The sequence below is a fragment of the Pholcus phalangioides genome, unplaced genomic scaffold, assembly GCF_987345545.1.
Source record: "Pholcus phalangioides strain wild (caught in Gottingen) unplaced genomic scaffold, Ppha-v1.0 ptg000001l_1, whole genome shotgun sequence".
Lineage (NCBI taxonomy): Eukaryota > Metazoa > Arthropoda > Arachnida > Araneae > Pholcidae > Pholcus > Pholcus phalangioides.
The window spans coordinates 29,161,572-29,183,771 of NW_028301594.1; the positions used below are offsets into that span (position 1 = coordinate 29,161,572).

The 22,200-nt window shown below is 37.9% G+C and overlaps 2 protein-coding genes across 3 annotated transcripts; both read left to right on the plus strand.

Moving 5' to 3' along the window:
* Nucleotides 1-3,823: 3,823 nt before the first annotated feature.
* LOC149090293 (uncharacterized) lies at nucleotides 3,824-10,031 on the plus strand. 2 transcript variants are annotated; one of them, XM_089233896.1, is made up of 3 exons: nucleotides 3,824-3,894; nucleotides 8,663-8,779; nucleotides 9,672-10,031. In XM_089233896.1, the coding sequence occupies exons 2-3, from the start codon at nucleotides 8,761-8,763 to the stop codon at nucleotides 9,983-9,985; spliced, it is 333 nt and encodes a 110-aa protein (XP_089090022.1). In that variant the 5' UTR covers nucleotides 3,824-3,894; nucleotides 8,663-8,760; the 3' UTR covers nucleotides 9,986-10,031. The 2 variants fall into 2 exon arrangements, with proteins under 2 accessions (XP_089090022.1, XP_089090018.1); XM_089233892.1 differs by having other exon boundaries at nucleotides 3,859-4,000.
* Nucleotides 10,032-13,140: 3,109 nt separating this feature from the next.
* On the plus strand, nucleotides 13,141-21,010 carry LOC149090294 (uncharacterized). Its single transcript, XM_089233901.1, has 3 exons — nucleotides 13,141-13,312; nucleotides 17,630-17,746; nucleotides 20,615-21,010. The coding sequence occupies exons 1-3, from the start codon at nucleotides 13,267-13,269 to the stop codon at nucleotides 20,866-20,868; spliced, it is 417 nt and encodes a 138-aa protein (XP_089090027.1). The 5' UTR covers nucleotides 13,141-13,266; the 3' UTR covers nucleotides 20,869-21,010.
* The last annotated feature ends 1,190 nt before the right edge of the window (nucleotides 21,011-22,200 follow it).

Here is a 22,200-nt window from a genome sequence, read left to right on the forward strand (position 1 = left end):
AAATTGTTGGAAAAGAAGCGGGATAGGGAACAGCTATTCGCTACAGAGCAGGGGCGTGGCCAGAAATTTCGTTCGGGGGGGGGGGAAACCAAAGTGATAGAACAATAGATTTGGCCATCTTTTTCCCCTTTTCGGTCATTTTCTCACATTTCGGGGGGGGGGGGGAAAGAGACCAGACCCTCAAGTCCCCCCCCTCGCCCTTGCTACAGCGATATTACTGACGTCCAGAGACAGATATATGGTTATGCCGTCTTTGGCCTATACAATATTTGCCGCTCTTCTCCTATTCTAGTCTAATTTACTTGACCACTCGTTCCTCAAATTTGTCACCTTGTAAATACGTCTCTGTCTTTCAGTCACTCTTTTCGCAACTCACATGCTTGTACAATGTTATGGCCGTTCATATGCCTGCAAATTATTTAGGTCACTCACTGACCTATACCCTTACTCTACAGAATATTTTGGTCCCTCATGTGCTTGCACACTGTTTTGGTCACTCCCTATGCTTACGCAATATCTTGATCACTATTTCGGTTGCTCAATGACCTTGCTCTCTAGGTTACTCTTTTTGCTATTCACGAGCTTGCACGCTATTTTGGTCATTTACTGACCTGGATCCTCGCTCTCTAGGTTACTCTTTTGTTCACTCACATATTGCAAACTCTCTAGATCACTCACTAACATAATCACTCGTTCTTTAGGCAAAGGCGGATGTGTTATTTTGCCACATAAGTGGGCTATACAAATTTCGCCATTCTACTAATTTTTTTGACCGCTCATTCTCTAAATTTGCCGGCTTCCCTGAACTTCCCGCCCGGCTATAGCACGCTATACCTTCATGTAAATACACTTCTGCTGACGTCACACTTCCTCTCAAAGACGGCTGATGAGTCAGTTTAAGGCGTCTATAAAGGAGAGCGAACTGATCGTCTCCCCCTCCCCCATCTTTGAACAAAAAACGGTTTTTCCGCTCCAAGTGACGTCTAATCGTTGAAAAAAGACCAGGATAGGGAAGAACGATTGGTTATAGCGACAAAACTGACGTCACACACGTTTGCTCGAATATGGTCAATATGGTCAACCTGGTATTGAGCTCTAGCATTTCCAACTACAAAATATTTTTAAATGATGTGTGTATATATGTTCAAAATGCCATAAATACGTACAAAAAAAGAATACAGAGATAGAGTCACTGCTTGAATAATTTATAACAGCCCAATCACACAAAAATCATTTATTGATTTACAGTGAGTCAAACTGTACACCGTCTTTTGATACTGAATGATGATTACGAAGTCAGAATTTTAAATTGAAAAGGTTATTCTGAAAACCGAATCTTTTTTGTTTTAATATTTGAATAACCGATATTTCACGTATTTATAGTTTTAATCACGTTTTTGAAAGTTTGATTTATTCATTTTCTTTGTTTCAGGAATCACTTTCCCAGTGTATGCCATAGCCTTGTCCGTATTATCAGCGCTGATCTTGATCGCAGTGATGATTTGGTGTCTCTTCAGTAGGACGACAGAAAATCGGATCTTCAATAAAGGATCAACGCGACGATTCTCCGACATTCTGCCGCACGGGCAAAGAACTTTACCTTACTATGTGGCAGTTTCAACGATCGCCAGACCATGCGACAGTCTTTGGTCACCTTCATACGGACAAAAACCAGTACCGATTCATCATCATAATCAATACCAGACTCATCATTCATCTCAACTTGTCTGAATTGCTTTACGGCAACTTTATATTTGAAATGGAAATTAACGGAGGGATACATTATTATAAAGCTATTAGAGTATATATATATATTCAGCATTTTGTTCGAAATGAAAGGGTACTATTCGTTGGTATTTCGGCGAGCTGAATAGCCTAGATCTCTGCTATTTCTGTCACGAACTCGCATCTTAATAACTTGAAGAACTTTCACGTTAGTAACTTCTATTCCCATTGGCTAACCGTCTTATATTTTCAAATGTATTTCATGTGATCTCAAGCTTCTGCAGTCTGTATGTATTAAAATAAGTTTTATGTCTGCCATATCACTTTATTTTGCCATTTCAGCTAAACACATCGAAAACTCTTCTTCCTTCCTTATTTATGTCCAGTTTCTTCAAAAAGTACTGTATTGGATGACATGTACATGTACAAATGAGACAGTTTTTTCTCAGTCCAATACATCAAGGAAATATACATTTTCTAGATATTATGCTGATGTGAACTTGGAAAGAAAAGTCATCTGGTCTCCACTGGGAATCGAACCCAGGTCCTGTTGCAAACCAAGAATGATATCCTGAAATTGTCCATTTCCTTGATATATTGAGCTGAGAATAAACCGTCTTATTCCCTCTACCGTCCCAGCTGGGGGGAGGGGGGGGGAGATATTTGCTGATGTTAAGTTAGGCTACTAATGGGTTCTAGCTCTAGGAAGGCAGGGTAGTGTCTCCAGTTATGTACATGGTAGTGCATTTGCCCGGTTCACAAGAAGAACTGGGTTTGATTTCAGGCGAAGACCAGATGACTTTTCCTTCCGAGTTCATCTCGGCTTAGTATCTTTCTCCTAACCAGATCATTAACCGCATATATATATAGTTTATAAGCGCAGCAGTGCAGTCGCATGGTCATCGCGCTGGACTCTCATTGCGAGGATTAAAGTTCGAACCCCGTCGGTAGCACAGTGGTGGCAAGGCAGTAACACAAGGCACACGACAACCACATATCACGAAAATTCATTCAGGTATCTGCCATTTTTACTTCAAAATATGGAAAATGGGTGACAGCACCACTAGAACACGAAACATACATAACTCGGACACCATATATACGTTAGTGCCACACATGCACTCAGAACATACGTTCCAGCATGTAAAAGTTCGTTAGAAATTCCGTAGACAGGAGTGTCGCGGTGCATGTACGCCTGTCGAGCACCCCTTACGAAAAGGGTGCTCAACCTTTATGAGAGTGTGGGTCACTTCACTGGTTTTAAAACGTGTCGCGGGCCACATTAGTGATCTATGAATGCCCCGCGGGTCTTTTAAAGTTATCTATAAATGTACTGCGGGCCACTAAAATGATCTAGAGCTGTGCCGTGAGCAACTTGAGTGATCTGGAGCGGTGTCGTGGGCCACTTGAGTGATCTATAAATATGCTGTGGGCTAATTTAGTGATCTGTGAATGGGCTGCGGGTCGCTTAGACGATCTGTAAAATTTTGGGCGCTGAGGTGATCCGTAAATATTCCGCGACCCCCTGAAGTAATCTGGAATGCCAAAGGGCGCTTGGTGGTGCTGTGCCATGGACCATTTAAGTGATGGAGAACTGCACCGTGGGTCACTTAAGTGATCTGTAAATGTGGAGCTTTGTTCATTTTCACAAGATTGGGATTTCAGTCCACGGGACACATCATATCAATTCGAGGGCCACATTAGGCCCGCGGGCCATGAGTTGAGCATATATGCCTTACGGCAACGTTTATATACGCATGCTTGAAATCTGCATTTAATCGTAATTCTTGAATGTAGTTTTTACCGAGTATTTAATAGGAGAGTTGATGAAGTGCTATCGAGCACGAAATCTGACATAAACATTGAGCACTCTTGGTGCTTCAGGGTTCGCGAGTAACAGGTTGAAGATGTCTGACGTCTTACTTCAGTAGTAGTAGAAGTATAATTTTTGATGCGTATTTCTTCTCTCTCATTTTGCCCGCAATCGGAAAAGTAGTTGCATTGTGTTTCTTTTTAGTGTACAACAAGGGGAATACAGATTATGTTTTGAACCGATAGGACCTTATCAGAGATAAAAGTGTTGCCATTATTACTGTTTTATCTGGATATAGACGAACCACAAAGCAGAGCAATTCTCTTTTTTTTTTCAAACATAAATCGATATTTTAGGTGAGAAAGAATTTCATTCGTTTCGGAATTTTTTTTCCTTTGTTCATACTTATGGATGTTTTGTTAGTGATAAGTGTGATTTCTTCGGTTATATTCAGTTTAGTGGGTGAGTAAGAGAAAATAATTTTTCTAAGTTGTCAAAGTTGTCAAAGGATTTTGAAACTGCGTATTAGATGTCAATTTTTATTTGAAATCCAAACACACAAATCTCGCAATCATGACATGAAAGACAGATTTTCAGCAATCTTTTACCGACCTCCTCTTAGTCTTTACTAGCGTCCTCTGCTGTTGACTTGAAGCATTAATTTCTGAATTGATGAATATCATTAGAATATATTTAGGCCTATGCCTTATTTTGAAAAAAATTCATGTTTTCACACATTTATTATTTTAATAAAATTTATTACAATTGAACTCAAATATAGAGAAATTTGTTGTGCAGTAAAATATCGGTTAATATAATTTTTACTTTTTATTTTGATCAGTGGGCAAATTTTGTTTCGATTCAGTTTAAGTTTCGATTTCATGCACGCCTGAAGAAATTAGTTCAGGTTTTTAGCGTCATCTATCTTTGAATTTGAATATTACTTTGTAATTTTACACGTATAAACTTTGGTCCTATATTTTTTATACTATCGGTTTTTTTCCTATCCGAGAAATCGATTTCTCAATAATTAACAGAATAATTGATTATTTAGTATATATGTTACTGTTAAAGCCCGAAATTGGGCACTTCGCGAAGTGGCCAGTCCAGTTTACTCGACCAATGTTCGAAATTCGGGCTTTTGCTGAGCTTTGGCCAGTCCCTATATGAGGATCCCTATACATCCCTGTGTATGTATATAAGATATATCGATATTCAGATTCCTTTGATCGTTAGGGTTTCCATAGCTAACCATAATTGTTATGGTTAGCTATGGCTAATTATAAATGGCCATAATTATCACAAAATAAAATATGCCAACGTGATGATGACCTTGAATCATAGGGATCGATATAGGGATGTATAGGGATTGATATATAGGGGCTAGCTAAAGCCAGTAAAACTCCGAATTTCGGACATAAGCAGGTCGAACTGGGCTGGCCCCTTTTTTAAGTGGTCAACTGCGGGCTTTGGCAGTAACATATATACTGTATATCGGTTAGTACAATGTTTCTTCTGCTTTCATGAGCCTGAACTATTCTTGAATAACGTTAAAAAACTTAATGCCATTGTAATGCATTTCTGAAGTTTATTTATTTTATGCTTTGAATGTAGGGAAACAGGGCTGGACAGATAGTCCGTCACGCCCAGGGCATGTAAAAATTTTGAGCGGGAATACATTTTTTTATATGCCTATACGTTCGCTTCGATCGATACATATTTCCATTGTTTCTATTATTTCCAATGTTACACTGATATTTCTTGAATGACGAGCAGCACTGATTTCTACTCGAATGAATTTCCACAAAAACTTCCAACTGCTTTTCTTCTGGCATCATTGTAGACAGTAGATCCCGCTTATAAAGTTTCCCCGGTATGTGTTTCCGCTTATTCCCTTTTATTTTTGTGGTCCGAACTTTCACCAACGCTGATCGAGGTTTCCCGTTTAAAGTGTTTTCCCACTTACAACGTACGTATTTTCACCATGAGTTTTCGGACCCTTTTAATATCGTGAAGCTTTTGGTTACTTTTCCTTTTTCCATTAATTATAAATGCTTTTTTTAATGCCTATTTTAGACATTTTTAGTGCCTTTTTGCCTACCTATTTTGACTGTGTTTCAATGCCTTTTTGCCTGCCTATTTTGACTGTTTCAGTGAATAAACTTCCTTGCTTTAGTTATTAGTTAAGAAACACCATTTCGGAGAGGTAGGCAACATAATGCCTACTTCTATTACCTCCATCATTAGGTGTGTTCAAATGAAAAAATGAATAAAAATCAACAAATATATGTGCAACAAAAAAGGATTTATTCTTTTTCAAAGTATCTTCCCTCAGATAATATGCAATGGTCTATTGCTCAATCCACTTTCCAAAGCAAGTAGAAAAGGCGTTTTCTTGGAAGCTGTCTCAGTGAACCCTACACAGCTAAAATAACCAAATTCTCCCACGGATATTCTCTTTCAACATCTGAAACTGTCAGAAATCGCATGGTGTGAGATCATTGGTGTGGGCGGGCGGGGGGGGGGGGCGGGGGGCTTGTTACATGTTTCTAATGATGCATTTACATGTATATTATTTCTCAGTTTTTAAAAGTTAGCAACAATACATATCAAGAAAGCGTCGTGAACGGGTAGGAAAGTGGAAGCTACATCACGATAACAGCCGGCCGCATGTCTCAATTTCTGTTCAGCAATATCTTAGTAAATGCAGTATTAAAATCCCGTCACAACCCTCTTACAGTCTGGATCTCACGTCATACGATTTATGGCCATTTTCAACGTTGAAGGAGAAGCTCAGTACGACAAAATTTAATGAAGATGCCGCCTGGCAGTCGAGTGGTTAGGGAACTAGCTTCTCACTGTGCAGGTCTGGGTTTGAATCCCGGTTCGGGCATGGATGTTTACTAACACTAACAAATTCCCTGGACGGATCATGCTGATCCCTTGGGAATGCGTGCGGATCACGTTATTATTGTAGATGTTGTCGTTATTTCAGCTGCGCAGGAATCACTGAGGCAGCTTTCCCTACTCGCTTTGAAAAGTGGATTGAACGATGTGACCATTGCATATTATGTGAGGGGAGATATTTTGAAAAAAAAGTATAAATTATTATTTGCTGTACCTGTATTTCTTGATCTTTTATGATTTCACTGTAAGTTCTCATGGAACAGATTTTGCATCTGATGGTGCAGTGGAATTAAGCAAAAACAATCTACAAGGACGTCATAGTGACTTGGCTTTAGTTAGATGAAGTTACACAGGTATTCAGCAAAGCATCAAACTCCTTGAGAAACAAAAAAAAGTTTCGTATCGGACTAAATGAACAAACAAAAAAGTTTCTTCTCCGCAAAAAAAAGAAAAAGCAAATCAAATGCCGTCCATTAACCTTACAACCCCGGAATATCTCGTATTCTTAAAACCCTCTCTCTCATTTCGGCAATCCCTAGCCCAGATGGCTATGTACAGAGAGCTATGACTGATAATATGCCCCCCCCCCTCCGTCCTGTCAATCAACTGCAGTGGCCGTAGTTAACTTATATTCAAAGTCTGATAACAGAAGGGAAGATAAAGAATGTTTTTCCTTTCCATTCGAGGTAGTATACGGTTATGATGACAGTAGAAAGAACAGAAATGATAGTTTTTTCCTCTTCCTTGTTTTATTGTGGCTATTTTGTTTTGGATTGGGGGGGGGGGGGGCATTTATTTGCTCACACAATCGGAAAAAAATATCCTTCTTTTGAAAATAGGTGGCATGTTTTTTAGGAGGTTTAGTGATTTCCACTGTATCGGTTATAATACGGATCAGAAAAATTTCAAAAACTCTTGAAAGGTTAGTAGGGAGTTTGGGTGATCCAAACTATCCAATGACACAATCAACACAATCATCCGCTCACACACCTCGTACACATTCCTCCGGGGAAATTCTAACGAATTGGTACATACCGGAAGTGAGTGTGTGTGTGGTTCTAACGTATTAATATTGTCATAGTTATATGCGTGTTTCGTGTTGTGGTGGTGCTGTCACCTTTATTCCATATTTTTAAGTGAAAATGGCAGATGTCTGATTTTTTTTTTTTTTTTGCTATGCAAGTATCGTGTTGGAGGTCTGTCTACTCTAGAACGCTTTTCCATGGTGTTATTGTTGTTATCATTTTGTATGATAGTTCTTGTTATGTTGCAAAAAATTTGCATGATGCCTCAAAAAATGAAAGGGTTAAAGTTCAGTGTCATCCATCGTATATATTACCATCGATATATTATCATCTCCCTATCATATGTTCATATCTTCAAAATTGTCGTGCAAAAAAAAATCCCACCAAGCAAAGCATGCTGTATCACTTTATCACGATAGTTTTATATGCTAGACGGTACCCGCCTTTTTCTCCTCGAGAAATTAGATGTTTATCTGAATGTATATGTCGACTTCTCTTAACGAACAAAAGAAATTTTGGCTCTTTTGTGTTGTTTTATTTAATTTTTTCATACCCCCCCCCCCATTAGATATGATGCATCTTTTCGTTTCTCTTAATGCATTCATTACTATGGGGTTTCTTTGTTTTTGTTTTGAACCCACAACATCAACTATCATACTAAACAGGACAGAACGATTCGCACTGACATGGCGATAGAAATCAATAGCCAGGTCATGCTCTCACGCTTACACATCACCCGAAAGTGTGCGGAACAATTAACACTGATTTTCAATGCAACCAACTTGAAGACTCACAAACACACACCGAGAGAAATTGAGCACCTCGGAATGAAATGAAATGTCAAGAAATTACTCAATACTTAAAAAGGCGGCAGGATGATGCGAGAAGTCAACGTTTGTAGTTGTTCCGACCTTCCAAGAATCTATCGAACATTTATCTATGCTTCCAAACAGAAGAAGCACTCACAAATGCAGAAAACTCAAAATTTTACTGTGCTAGAGATATTCATTCATTCATTGTAGTACAGCTATTTTGGTACTAAAAATATCTAGATTTTTCTCCAAATCACATTGACAATTAACCACAAAATAAGAAAAAGATCCCTTCCCTCCCCACTTGAAAATTTCTGTACTGAATTGAAATTTCATATTAAAAAATACAAGTACTGTCTGTACATTTATATATTTTTTAGGCTCAACCTCAGCCAGCTGTATTTGGTGCGAGAATGGAGTATGCGAATTGGACGCTTACGGACAATATTCATGCGTATGTTGGGCCGGTTATCACGGCATGTTCTGTGACAGAAAAGGTGAGATACCTTCAAACTAAACTCTCATACCACTTGAATTACGTAAACTATAATAACCCTTTGAAACCGTGGTGCCACAAATGTGTGGGTTGCATTTTTTTTTCAATGTAGAATTTTTTCTTTTGATCTCAGGGGGTTGAGTCCTGATTTATACAAATACAAATACAAATACAAATACAACGCCACAACAGGCAAATTGCCCAACGAGGTGGCTGACTTAAGAACATCATGGATCCCCGAGCCCCTACCTACTACTGCTACACCACACATGCACCTCCCCCCCCCCGCGGAACCCCCCAACGAATCGGTACATGCGGGAATGTGCGTGTACGTGTAGTGCAACCTGACGTAAAGTGTGTTTCTGTGTAATGCTTGTTATGTGTAGTGCTGTCATCTGCCCCCAGTTTTACAAACTATGAGTGAAGTGTTATGGTTGAATGGTTTACCGTTGTAGGACTGTTGCTCTCTGTGGCGAGACTTTTTAACGGGGAGATCGGCTCGCATTTGCGCCTTGAAGTTGGGAACCACAGAAAACCAACTTCAGCCGACCACCACTGTGGGGTTCGAACCCGGATCCTCGCATCACGAGTCCGGCACTATAACCACTCGACCACCACAGCGGCAGTAATTTGAAGGATTGTGTAAGTTTTGAGTCGGAATTATGGTGAATGTGAACTTCGAGGGTTTTCATCAGAGGGCAGCACTTAAAGTTGAATATTCAGGTGTTTTTTAAGATGGCTTTCAAGGGTGAAAGCGCCTACGAGAAAAGTGTGATTTATTAAATGCAATTTATTATACAATTAAAATTCTGGAAAAAAATGTATGTGATTATTTTAAATGAAAATCCTTTATTGTTAATAAATCAGATATTTTTTTTCCTTACTTCTCTCAGATATGGAATTCACGGCTTTCTACATTGGCTTGAGCACCATCTGCGGTGTTGTTGTCTTGACCGGACTTGTCGTGTGGTGCGTCTGTAAAAAAAGACAGAATGTATCGGGTAGAGTTCTACTGAACCAACCAACATCGACGATCCTTCGCAACCCACTACCGTATCCGCAACATACCAGCGTTTCTCTCATTAACGCTCAGAATCAGTATGCCGGATATCCACCACCGCCGCCACCGTACAATTCAGTACAACACGGAGTTGCTGTTGGACAAGCGCCACTGCCATCATATGGACAATACGGTTCTTTCAATTGACTGCACGTGTGTTTTTTATTTGTCAAAAAAATAAAACTTACACCTGCAAGGAGTGTGTGTCTGCGTCGTCCGATAAACACGCATCACAAACATGAAAATATTCAGTTTATAATTTTCAATCACTGCCGATATTATTTAGTGCGTTATGTCCATCCAGAATAGTTATAAATGCGGCGCAACGAACAATTTTACGCACAAGCATACATTTTTTAACTCCCCCCCGGGTAATTTCGGGTTTTATTTACCAACAAAGATGGGAGGATAGAGCATTACTCATTTCTAGAGCCCGGTTGTTTAGGCACTAAAAATGGTCACAACAGGCAGACAAAAAGACACTAAAAATGTCTAAAATAGGCACTAAAGAAGAGCTTTATAATTAATGGAAAAAAAGGAAAGTTACTACAAAAGCTACGATATTAACCCTTTAAGCGGTTTTTAAAGTTTTCCTGATCCGCATTATAATTGACGCATTAAAAATTACTAAACCTTTTACAAATTGCCCCCTATTTTAGAGAATTTTTTTTTCGATTGTGAGCTGATAAATGTCTCCCCGATCAAGAAACCACGAATATCGACTCAACCAATCGCTTTTATTTCCCTCACTATGATACAAAGACACATGCCATGAAGTGTGTGGCTTTGTAGGAAGGGAAAAAATACTTTTTTTTGGGGGAAAAAAATCTTTTTGTATCAGTTATACTCAGCGCATATTTCGTTACCATGCTGAAAGAAAGGGGGGAAAACACAGCCTCTATACTTCTGTTATCTAACTTTGAACAAAAGCTGACTCCGTCCACTAGCAGTTGATCGATTTAGGGGGGGGGGGGAATGGAAAAAGCACGTTTGACTGTAAAAATAACTTCAACGCCTATTTGGGCTCGTCGATGCCGAAATAAAAGCGTTTTACCTGAAGAACCTGAGATATTTCGGGGTGACTGAAATAAAGCATATCAAGTTTGACGAGATATCTCAGGCAAAGGTAGAAATTCACTCAAGTCCCTTTAGAATAGCTGTTGTCGATCCATATAGATTAAAGATATATACTACTATTATTACTCTATGGGTCGATCTGATATCTGAATCACGCACCCTCTTTGCCTCACACCTGCATTTTTAACATCTCTCTTACTAAAAACTATATTCATATCTCTCTTCAAGAGGACAGATCTCAACTGTCGGCTTCAACATCATTTCCACTTTGCCGATAATTTTGAATTTACGCTGTAATTGCAATCTTACCTTTTCTTCAGTCTTCCTTTGGTGGTTCGTAGGAATATGATCAGGCACCTCTTCACTCTTTGATACTAACAAAGGTATATCGCCCAAATTTAACCCTGATGAACCTTGTCAGTTTTGTAACCAGCCATAATGATCTTTTTCACCTACTTAAGGAATGCACTTCTTTTGCCCTTCAAAGACATACTCACATTTCTAAATACCTCCGCCATACGTATTCCTGCTCAAAAAAAAACTTCTATCTAATTTTTAACAAGCCATCTCCTTCTGTCTGTCTGCATTCCCCCCTTTCTGTTTTCATTCGCTCTTCAGGTGACATATCTGAAATATGCATGGAGTACTACATAATGGTATCTACATAATGCATTTGGATGGGAGGATTTACATTATACATGAATATTCTCTGCGTTTAAATTTTATTGTATTTACATCTATGTTTTGTGTGCATATATACATAAAAAATACAATTACCAACACATGTTTGTACGACACGAGTTGTCCGTACTTGCCATCCCCCTTACCATATTGATAGGCATGATTGTGTGTAAATCATTAAAGTTTTAGTTTTTCCTATCTCTCTGGCACTTATGTCTATTTGCGTTTAGACGGGGGCAGGAAGAGGAAGATTTTCTGATGATCAGTAAGTTCAAGGGTTGAAAATTTCACAAAGAGAAATTTTTTCGAAGTTCTCAATAAAAATATCTAAGTTCTGAAAATATTCCAAGTGCTTAATCTTAAATATTTCAAGTGCTAAAAACATCTAAGTTCTACTGAATATGGCCTCTAAAATTCACCACAAATAAACACAAAACTTCGTCGAAATAGGTATTTATGACATTAAAGGAAAAAAAAAAGAAAAAAGGCATTTTCACATCACAAATAAAAGAACAAAGTTTGAAAATAGACAAAAAAATCATTTATGGCATTTTGACTGAACTTCCGGGCTCTACTCGTTTGATTTGGTTCGGAATGGAAAGTTTGGCTCCGAAGTATCCTCAATAGCTGTTATTGGCATTTTTTGGCCCTCATTAGTAAAATTGAGGATTGAATTTTTTTTTTTCTTTTTTCAATACGGCCCAGAAAACCAAAAATTTTGCACATCGTCAGTCTAAAACTTTATAATAAGATCTTGTCGAGAGCAATAGATGCCTACAGCCTTATTGTATCAAGTAGTTTTGATTCATTCTAGTTGACTTCGTACGATGAAAGAGATTATTAAAAAGATTAGTAAGAAATTATTACGAAATCAGCCATTTTTTAATTTGCGGCGGAGTATGTTCCCAAACATGTGTATTTCGTTAATATGAGAGAAAAGTGTCTTCATATTATCTGAATCTATGTATAATTCGAATATGCAAATTTCATTCACTAACAACGAAATCTTAAGGAATGGAAGGGGTTAGTGGTCATGTTTAGGGAAAAAACAACTTTGATTCGCCGTATAATCTACGGATTGAACGTAGGGAAGACCGGAATAAGTTATCCATAAGATAATTATGTATCTAGTATGTTATTAGGGATCAGGAAATTTCTCCGAGGCATCACTACGTCGCTATACAGTAATAGAAAGTTATATTAAAGTTGCATAGCTGTATGTCTTTCCATTCGCAAAATTATTTCAGGTCGAAATCACTTTCCCCTTAACTTGTATATTTTGTGCTGAATGTCAGTTCTTCCAAGTTATACAAGTGATTAAAACTATTTATGGAGCGGCAATTTGTTATGGTTATATGCTTGTTATTTTAATCTCTCCTATTTCATGCTTATCAGTGTTCACAAAGCAGCCGTGATGTCATTCATGGAACAATAAAACTACCAGTCACGTGGAATTCGGTTAGCAAATCAGAGGTGTTGTTAGATAGAAAGGAAAAATGGAAAAAACTTGTATTTTTCCCCCCACCCTTCCAATGCATTAAAGAGCTCTCAAAAATAAATGTAAAAAGGGGATAAAAAAATATAATATCGTTTGATAAAGTAGAATTCGAACTGTATAACTCCTACCTATACGAGTTTGACAGCATAATCAGAGAAGAAAGAAGAAAATCATGGGATTCGCAATAACTTCCAGCCTCATCTTCACGTGGCTAATAAGTATGTTTTCAAATCATACCATCTTGATAATTTCTCGTTATTTGTGTTTCTGTTGACATGTTTACGTATGTTATTATATTTGAGTTGTTTTCAACAGAGATCATTTCCACTTTTGTTAAATTTACAGTACAAGTAAAAAACTTGCTTTGAAAAAGTAGAAAATAACCCAACAGGTAGCATATAGGAATGGTAGAAGAATATGTAAATATTATATGTTTCTAGATCAACATTCAAGAGAGTTATCTCCATTTGAATTATGGAAATGTTCCGTTTTGAAAGAAAATTAACGGAAATGCTACCTTTTTTGATCAAAATTTGAGCTAGTCAAGTCTGAAAAATTGTAAATTTCTACGTCACCTGTTGATTCCAGAAGGTTTTAACTAGCCTAGGAAGGTACCCTTACTGCCCTGTCGTCATTAACATAAGAGACACGATCATTCTATAGTGGAACCTCCCGTTAGCGGAGACTTCCATAATACCGGCGCAATTTTTAATTACATCGACGGGACTTAATCTATCTCACTGTCCATTAACGGACACTCCTCGTTAGCGGACAAAATTTTCGGTCTCATGTGTGTCCGTTATCGAAAGATGAAAAATACCAAAGTATATGTTGAAAAAGGAGGATTATGTTTGTTCCCTTTTGATAGAAACGACTAACTTTATATTGCAATTGCTACCAAAAATATTCCCGTTTGAATAATCCCGATTGAATAATTTGACAGAAGTTATACCAAAGATTCATAAACCCCTAAAAAGTGCATTTCGGAAAAAAGTTGTAAAAATTTCTTTTTTGAAAATAAGAAAACCCTTTTGGAAATAAGCTCCTCGTTTATGACATGATGTCGCTCTCCACTTGCTTATGCAAGATATATACAGAAAACTGGATGTTGTGTGAAGATGCTGATTTTGTTTTGGACAGATGTTAATTTCTTTTTTGGAAAGAAAAATTCATTTCTGCCTCTACGGGAATCGAACCCGGTTACGTTATATCTGCAATATGAAACAGAAACGGACAGAATTCAAGCAGTTTATAATCAGTAGAGACTGGAAGTTTAGGCACTGAAAACAGTGAAAATAGGCAGGCAGAAACATGGGCGGAGATACGGGGGGGGGGGCGTTATAGCAAAAATCTCGTTTTAACAAAAACTTTTTTAATTCCCTTGATAAGTTTACATAGGAACAATGCGAAAACCTGGAATTCTTTTATAACGAAATTTCGTTGTAACGAAGGGATTTCTCTGGTCTTTTGGAGTTCGTTATAACGAGATTCGACTATAGATGAATATATATTCGTATAGATGAAATGACATCATCATCATCATCATAATCGTGCCCCCCCCCCAGACTTCAAAGTCTATCTCCGCCTATGGGCAGAAAATGCTTGAAACAATTACTAAAAATGGTATTTATAATTAATGGAAAAAAGGAAAAATAATAAAACTATATAAGATATTAAGTCTCTGAAAATTTACTTCCCTTACTTCGTTTTTGTTTTACGCAGTCGACGCCGCTTATTAGAATCAGGGTTGATGCAATCATTCTGTACAGTCGAATCTCGTTATAACGAACTCCAAAAGACCAGAGAAATCCCTTCGTTACAACGAAGTTTCGTTATAAAGGAATTCCAGGTTTTCGCATTGTTCCTATGTGAACTTATCAGGGGAATTAAAAAAGAAAAGTTTTTGTTAAAACGAGATTTTTACTATAACGGAATTCGTTAAAACGGGATTCGACTGTATTATGATCATTTTCGCAAATTACGAAACGAGCTAATACCATACCATGGGGAAAAAATTCGTTTCTATATAGTCATCAAGATTTTTGGTTTATGTTATTTCTTTTGTCATTTTGCACATTTTGAAGCTCAAGTTGAACCAGACCCTTCCACTCCTATAAGTTATAATGGAATTATCATAATCAACCTGCAAGACTATGTAGGGAGTCAGAAAGTTTACTCCTTTCTTGTTTATAAACATTTCCACACTTGGTTCACAGTAATTCCCTATTCGGGGAGTAGTAGCAGCTATAATCCATATACACATGAAGCACTTTTGCAATAGCATACCTATAGATAAATGTAATGCAAAAACAAAAGACCCTTCCTTCAGTTACTGATCAGTGTCCTTCAGTTTCACAGTAATCTTTTACTCGATCGGAAGATTTCCTCAAGAGATCTGTTGAATGCACATACATCTACTCCGTAAATTAAAAAAATGTTTCGTGATTCGTTGAACACATTAGACAGTGTCAAAGTCCTCATTAATGGCTCAATAATAATTATAAGAAAAGCAGGATTTTTTAGCTTGAATCAAGAATATCCTGTTTTAGAACAATTGAAAAGGGAAATGGCACGATTGAACATTTTACAACCATTTATGTGGGAAAAAGAAAAACCGAGTTGTGTCCCATTCGATGAAATGGGACACATCACGTGCAATCATCATATTAACTTTTCAATTTTTCGGATATAATTATCAATTGCTCATTGTTATCAGGAACCTTGAGTCTCGATGCGATCACATTAAGCGACGTGCACTGTTTTAAATAAAAATAACTGCATTTTGTTACAAAGCCAAGTTGATTCTATCATGCCAAAAGAAATTGTTTGTAATCCTTCAAGCTTAGTTTGACGGGCTCCTCTTTAATCGAATACAACGAGCTTAATTAGCTAACATGCAAAATAATGGGAGGTAAAATTAGAGAAGAATAGTTAGCGCATAACTGTAATTACATTTCGATTAGTAATGTTTTAATTGATTACAATTAAAATACGGGTGAGATGTAGATCGGTATGTTGATTGCTATCTGAAAATCGTGCACAGCAGAGATGAAAAACCTTTCGCCACGCCGGACAACACCACGTTTTATGAGATGTCTTAAGTCTCAGGCACCATTTGCCTTTAGAAAAGGACTAGGGCTTTCTGATAAAAATTAATTCTAATAAGAATTGAAATTTAAAAAAAAAAGCAATTTAGGCTGTGTTGAATTTTTGAATTTTTATTGCATCCATATTATTTTTTTTCAGCCACCTCATTGAGAAGTTTGTCTGTTGTGGCCTTTGCATTTACATTTTGAAGCTCTCAGTGCCTAAAATATCTAAGTTATACAGAATATGGCAACTGAAATTCACAGACAAATAGAAAACAATTTCGGAGCAGGCATGTATGGCAGGAAAAATTCGAAAGAGGCATTTTTACAAAAAAAGATTAAAATAGGCAAAAAAAGTGCATTTATGGCGTTTTGGAAGGGTAGATATAGTCCTCCTACCACGAGATGAGATTTGGCTACGGCATGTCATGTCACGTCAAACGATTCCATTTTATCCTAGAAGGACATGCCAATCGTGAAAGCTCAGTCACTGATGAACTTTTCTCGATGTGCAATCGTTTTACCAAAAAACAATTGAATAAAATCATCCGACGTGACGTGACGTGACGCTGCGAAAATTCATCTCGTGGTCGGAGGACTATACACTATTTTCAAGAATATTAAGAAATCACCAAGAATATGACAGGGATTACCCTATAAAAGTTTGATAAAATACATTTTATTAAACTTGAAAAAAAAAAAAACAACCAATAAGCGTATCGGTTACATTCGAGCGAATGTAACCAACAGGCTTATTGGTTGTTTTTTTTCTTTTTCAAGTTTTATAAAAGTTGTTTTATCAAACTTTTATAGTGATATCCCGGCCTGAGGCAAATATACGGAAAGATACAAAATTCCTCCCTAATGTACTTCGACACGCAGTGAGTGTCGTCTTCTGAAGAAAATTATTATCACCACTGAGATCACGCTGACCAGAGATCCCCCCCCCCCCCTGGGTTGGACATCAAATCTTAACTCTCAGTTGCTGAGCGGAACTATGGCTCTACTAATAAATACTACTTAACCGCATATGCACCTGTTAAACGTTCTGATGAATTTCTAGTTAATTGGAGCATGCAAGAATGCTCTCTCTCTCGTTCTGTGCGTGTGTATTGTGTAGAAATAGCTATTTGTCTCTGAGAAATGCATGGTATGTATTCAAAATGTGCTGCCACCTGGCTTTCGAATTCAGAAGAAACAACTTGGCAGATTATTGATGAATAAATTGTAGTAACGCGTAGAATAAAAACTAAAACGTAATGGGGTCCTTTTTTTCTCCCGAAAAACATGGCTTGAGTCAGTGACTGTGTAAAAAAGCAAAGCATTTTAGTTACAATGTGTTTACGGATATTTTAATACGTTTTTCTTTTTCAACAGCTTCATGTTTATATTACTTTGTCTTGATTTTGTTTAGATATTTATGAGTTTCTTTCTCTATTCCCGCAGCTCTCGTGGCATCCGAAATATGTTTCAGCGTCCCCTGTTTTCATGGCATTTGCGATTTAATTACTGAGGAATGCGTTTGTTATGATGGTTATACAGGAGAATATTGCGACGTGTCAAGTAAGTTTGGGTTGTCGGTTACTTTTGTTTCGACAACGTTGCGGTCGTAAAGCACGTTTACATTCACGGCTCGACATTTTTCTTGCTGAATAGCAAAAGTGGAATTTGTTGTCTCTGGGGGGGGGGGGGGATTGAGTGAAATAAACTGGTTACTTTGTAGGAACAGGCGGTGTATGGCACACTTTTCATTATCGCAAACTTACACTACAAATATTTTGAAAATATCATGCATAAAAGGTTTGTCCTCGGAGATTTTTGGATTAAACAAGACAAGATGATTGGTTAGAAAGGTGATTTTCAACCATGTGCCATATGGGCCTGAGAATATTCTAAGTGGAATCATGGGGGAAAAATCAAGTGGGGGGGGGGGTGTGCCACGACGCATGATTTGGGAGGGACGTTAAGTGGAATATGGTGTGAGATAAAGCATTCTAGTGAAATAAGGCAAGCAAAAATCCTACTAATTTTACTATGTAGCCCTAACTTTATACACAACACTAGACACACTCACTCTCTGAAGAGGGGTACAATGGTAATAACTGACTGAGGTAGATGCATTTTCTCTAGGCGTACTGAGTCGTCGAACTCCCATAAGCTTTCTCCTCCGTACGAGCTGAATAAACCGACCGAATTTAATTTTTCACGTCGCTGTCTAGCCCTTATCTGGCGACTTACAGACAGGGCCGTCTTAAGAGTATTCATGGGCTCCCGGGCCAAGTGGTTTTTCGAAGACCCTACCTGGTAACTCCTAGAAAATTTCAACCGGATCTCATTTTTGTGAGGCCCCCGGGACGTGCCCGGGTGGGCCCATGCGTTAAGACGGCACTGCTTACAGACTGTCTTTGATAGCTATTGAAGGGATTATAGACAAGTTTGTGTAGATGTGAAGGGCTTGTAAATTAATAGAAAGAAGAGAGAAAAAAAAATATATGGTCCGGGTAAATGACACCATCAGAATACTAGTTCAGATCTTTTTGTCAGAAGCTTAAGTCCTAAACCACAACAAGTTCCCAATTTGCCAATTAAGTCATGCAAGTGTTCTTCAGGAGAAAGGGGAGGAGGGAAACAACCACGTAAGCTGAACTTATAAATTGTGACGCAAAAATAAAAGCCCGGAAAGAATTTCAGATAAATTCACAAAAGTAAATGTATGTACATGTGTAATTAAACGTGACAAAGAATGAATAACTCAGTGTACCATTCAACCAGGCAGAGCCATCGACATCGGTTATCAACAAACACGCCTCGATACCTTATGGCAGTGGTTCTCAACCTTGGCTAGCCCGCGGCCCGGTTTCATTCATTTTTGTGAGTCATTTTGTGAGTGCCCGTCAAACACAAGAACAACAGAAAATGAATGAGGGAAAATGAAACGGCTGATCACTCGCGGCCCGGTATGGATGATGTCACGGCCCGGTATGGATGATGTGGTTGAGAAACGCTGTCTTATGGCATGAACAATTATTGTTAACATTATGAGAGATTTGGAGCTGAATGAAGTTGAGCTTGTTAAAAACAAGTGAGAGGGTCATGGCTGTCTATAAGACGGGAGAGGCAGACGGATACAGTCGGCCCCCCGTATTCACGGGGGTTACGTCCCGGGGGTGACCGCGAATACGGAAAATCCGCGAATAACCGAAACCATAGTTTTTTCTTGTATATCTCGTTGATTGAACAGCATGAGAAGAGCAGGGTAACGCAGAAGTATAAGGGAATTTAAAAGAGGGTGCAGGGATTGTTGGCGATGTTTCCTGAAATAACATTGTGATTTCTGTTTGCCGTTTCTTCTTCATGTCATCAAGTATGTTGGAATATGATGACAAGGCTTCCTCTACCAATTTTTCTACATGCAAATAGCGTACCATAGAGGTACATCTATGTCATCTAAACAATCTATTGCTGATTTGAACGTTGTTACTCATGGTGAAAAAACTTGTCTTCTACTTCTTTATCTTGATCTTCTTCATCTGGTACCGCTTCCGTTTCAGGAGCAGTCACCCTGCATTAATTGCTCCTAGGTCAATACCTCTGAATTGCTATTAATTAGCTGTTCTACTTCTATATACATATCACTGAACCCTTCTCCACCCACCTGTTTCGCTAACGTGACAATGTATTTTATAGTCTCTTTAGTTGGCTCTGTAGAAATGGTTGTGTCCTTTAGCGCACATTGTGGCCAAATGTTAATCCAACCCGAGATGACTGTTTCTCTCTTGAGAGCTGCCACGGCTCTAGTGATGACAGTAATTACCTAGCCATCTTGAACATGAAAAACTCAAATTTTGTAAACAAAACACTATGAATGACGATTTCTGAGTGTTGCAAAAAAAAAAAAAAAAAAATCAAATAAAGGAAAAAAAAACCCCGCGAATACGGGGGGGGGGGGGCGACTGTATAGCCAGTTTCGAATTGAGTTCAAACCTTTTCCGATAGAGGACACTGCACGGAAGTCCGACAGGAATGATTGGACCAGAACCTTTTTTCAATCTATTCTGTTTCCGCAAACGTTCGTAAAACTTTAGCCGGAAATTCGTGGCTGAGGGGAAACAACTTCACTAATAGTGCTTTATCCAATAATACCAACATCACTATGAAAACCTTATGGAAGAGCCAGTAACAGAAAAATTCAGAAATGAACTGTTAATCATACACCCTACATTTTACACGACTCTGATTTTCATATTTCCAGTGATTTGCTTTTGTGTAGTGCTCTCTAGCGACAAAAAATGTAATTTTTTTTCTTTACCAAAAAACCGCATCCAAATATACCAATTCTTTCAATTTTTAAGAATTTTTAAACTATTTACGAATTTGAGCCAAATTAAACCAATTTTAAAAAATTGAATTTTCTTTCTTTCCCCCTCACAGATACACCGAGTTCAATCAACTTCACGGGTATCATAATTTTCATGCTGGTTGTAGTAGCGATAGCTGCGCTAGGTTATGCAGTGTGGTATGTTTGTAAGAGCAGACAGACAGTACGAGGACGAGTACTTTCACGCACCGTCGTCTTTGCACCGCTCGTAACTCGAGAGCAGAGAACGCATAACGAAGACTCTAAGCCTCCAGAGTACGAGCCACCACCTTCGTACCAGAGTACGTTAAATTCTGCCAGATACTGAATACGGGGATAAACACTTATGATATGTTGTTATCTTATCCAGGATATTCGCCAAGGACGTTATTGTGTGTGAAAGAATCTCTTTCCTTCTCTTTACGTTGTGTATATTCTTTGCGGGGAAATTAAAATAAATACATTTTCGTTTCCGGTGTTTTAGTTATTTTTTTTTTCCCAAGTTTTCCAAGTTTATCAATGGTTTTCAATGCTTTCATTGCCAGTAAGAAATATGCAAAATGTAAGGGTGGATTACATGAAAACGGAGCAGTTGTTATAATTTGGTTTATTTTTGCATGAGTGACGACAGTTTATGTTAAAAAAGAGAACGGAAGGGGCAAGGAACCCCAGTAGCACAAAGATATCGTTAGGATGTCGTACCGATACCCGTCTGACGTCGTAAAGAGGTCGGGAATTTTTACGTGTCCGATATCGGACGATATAATAAAAATGTATTCACTCAATAAACGCCAAAATATCTGCTGAAGTTGGTTTTCTGTGTTTTCCAACTTCAGGGCGCGAATGCGAGCCGATCTCCCCGTTGAAAAGTCTCGCTACAGAGAGCAACAGACCTACAAACAGAACAAATGTAATTCAATCATAACACATCACTCAAACACGACACTACATAGGTACACACACAGTTACACCTCCGGCACAACTCACTAGGTAGTAAATCACCCATAAATGGTGATAGACCTGAGTTGTGCTCTGATTGAAAGAAAGAAAGCTATATATTCAATATAAAACATTTAATAGTAATTAAATGCGTTCATCTCATTCATTGTATATGCTACGGTAAATGTGATATGTTGTATGTGATTACTATGCATAATCATCAATCGTCTAGGTAAGTTTGATAAATGTTCTTACACTTATCACATTTACCGTTGACTATGCATAATTCCCGATTGAAGTTGGTAAGTATGAAAAATATAGAAGAAATAATGCGGAAATAACACTTTTTTTTTTAATTCAACCATTTGTCAGTTTCAATAAATAAATAAATAAAAATTATTATCAGTTTTTTTTGTAATGTTAGCTTTCTTCACATTTATCAACATTTTAAAACATAATCAACATCACCGATCAGTAGTGGTGTATGGTATTGGTTGTGATCCAATCTATAATTTTAGACTAAAGTTTGAGCAAAATATCCGGTAAATTTAAGTAATTAATAGACGGTTTATCATATGTACTAATACGAGGTACAAGTCAAACATAATCACTGGTAAATATGATAAATTCGCAATATACAGGGTCTGCTAATGCACCGACAAATTCAGAGGGTTGTTAATAGGCATTAAGAATGCAAAATTTGCAATGGAACATGGTGTCA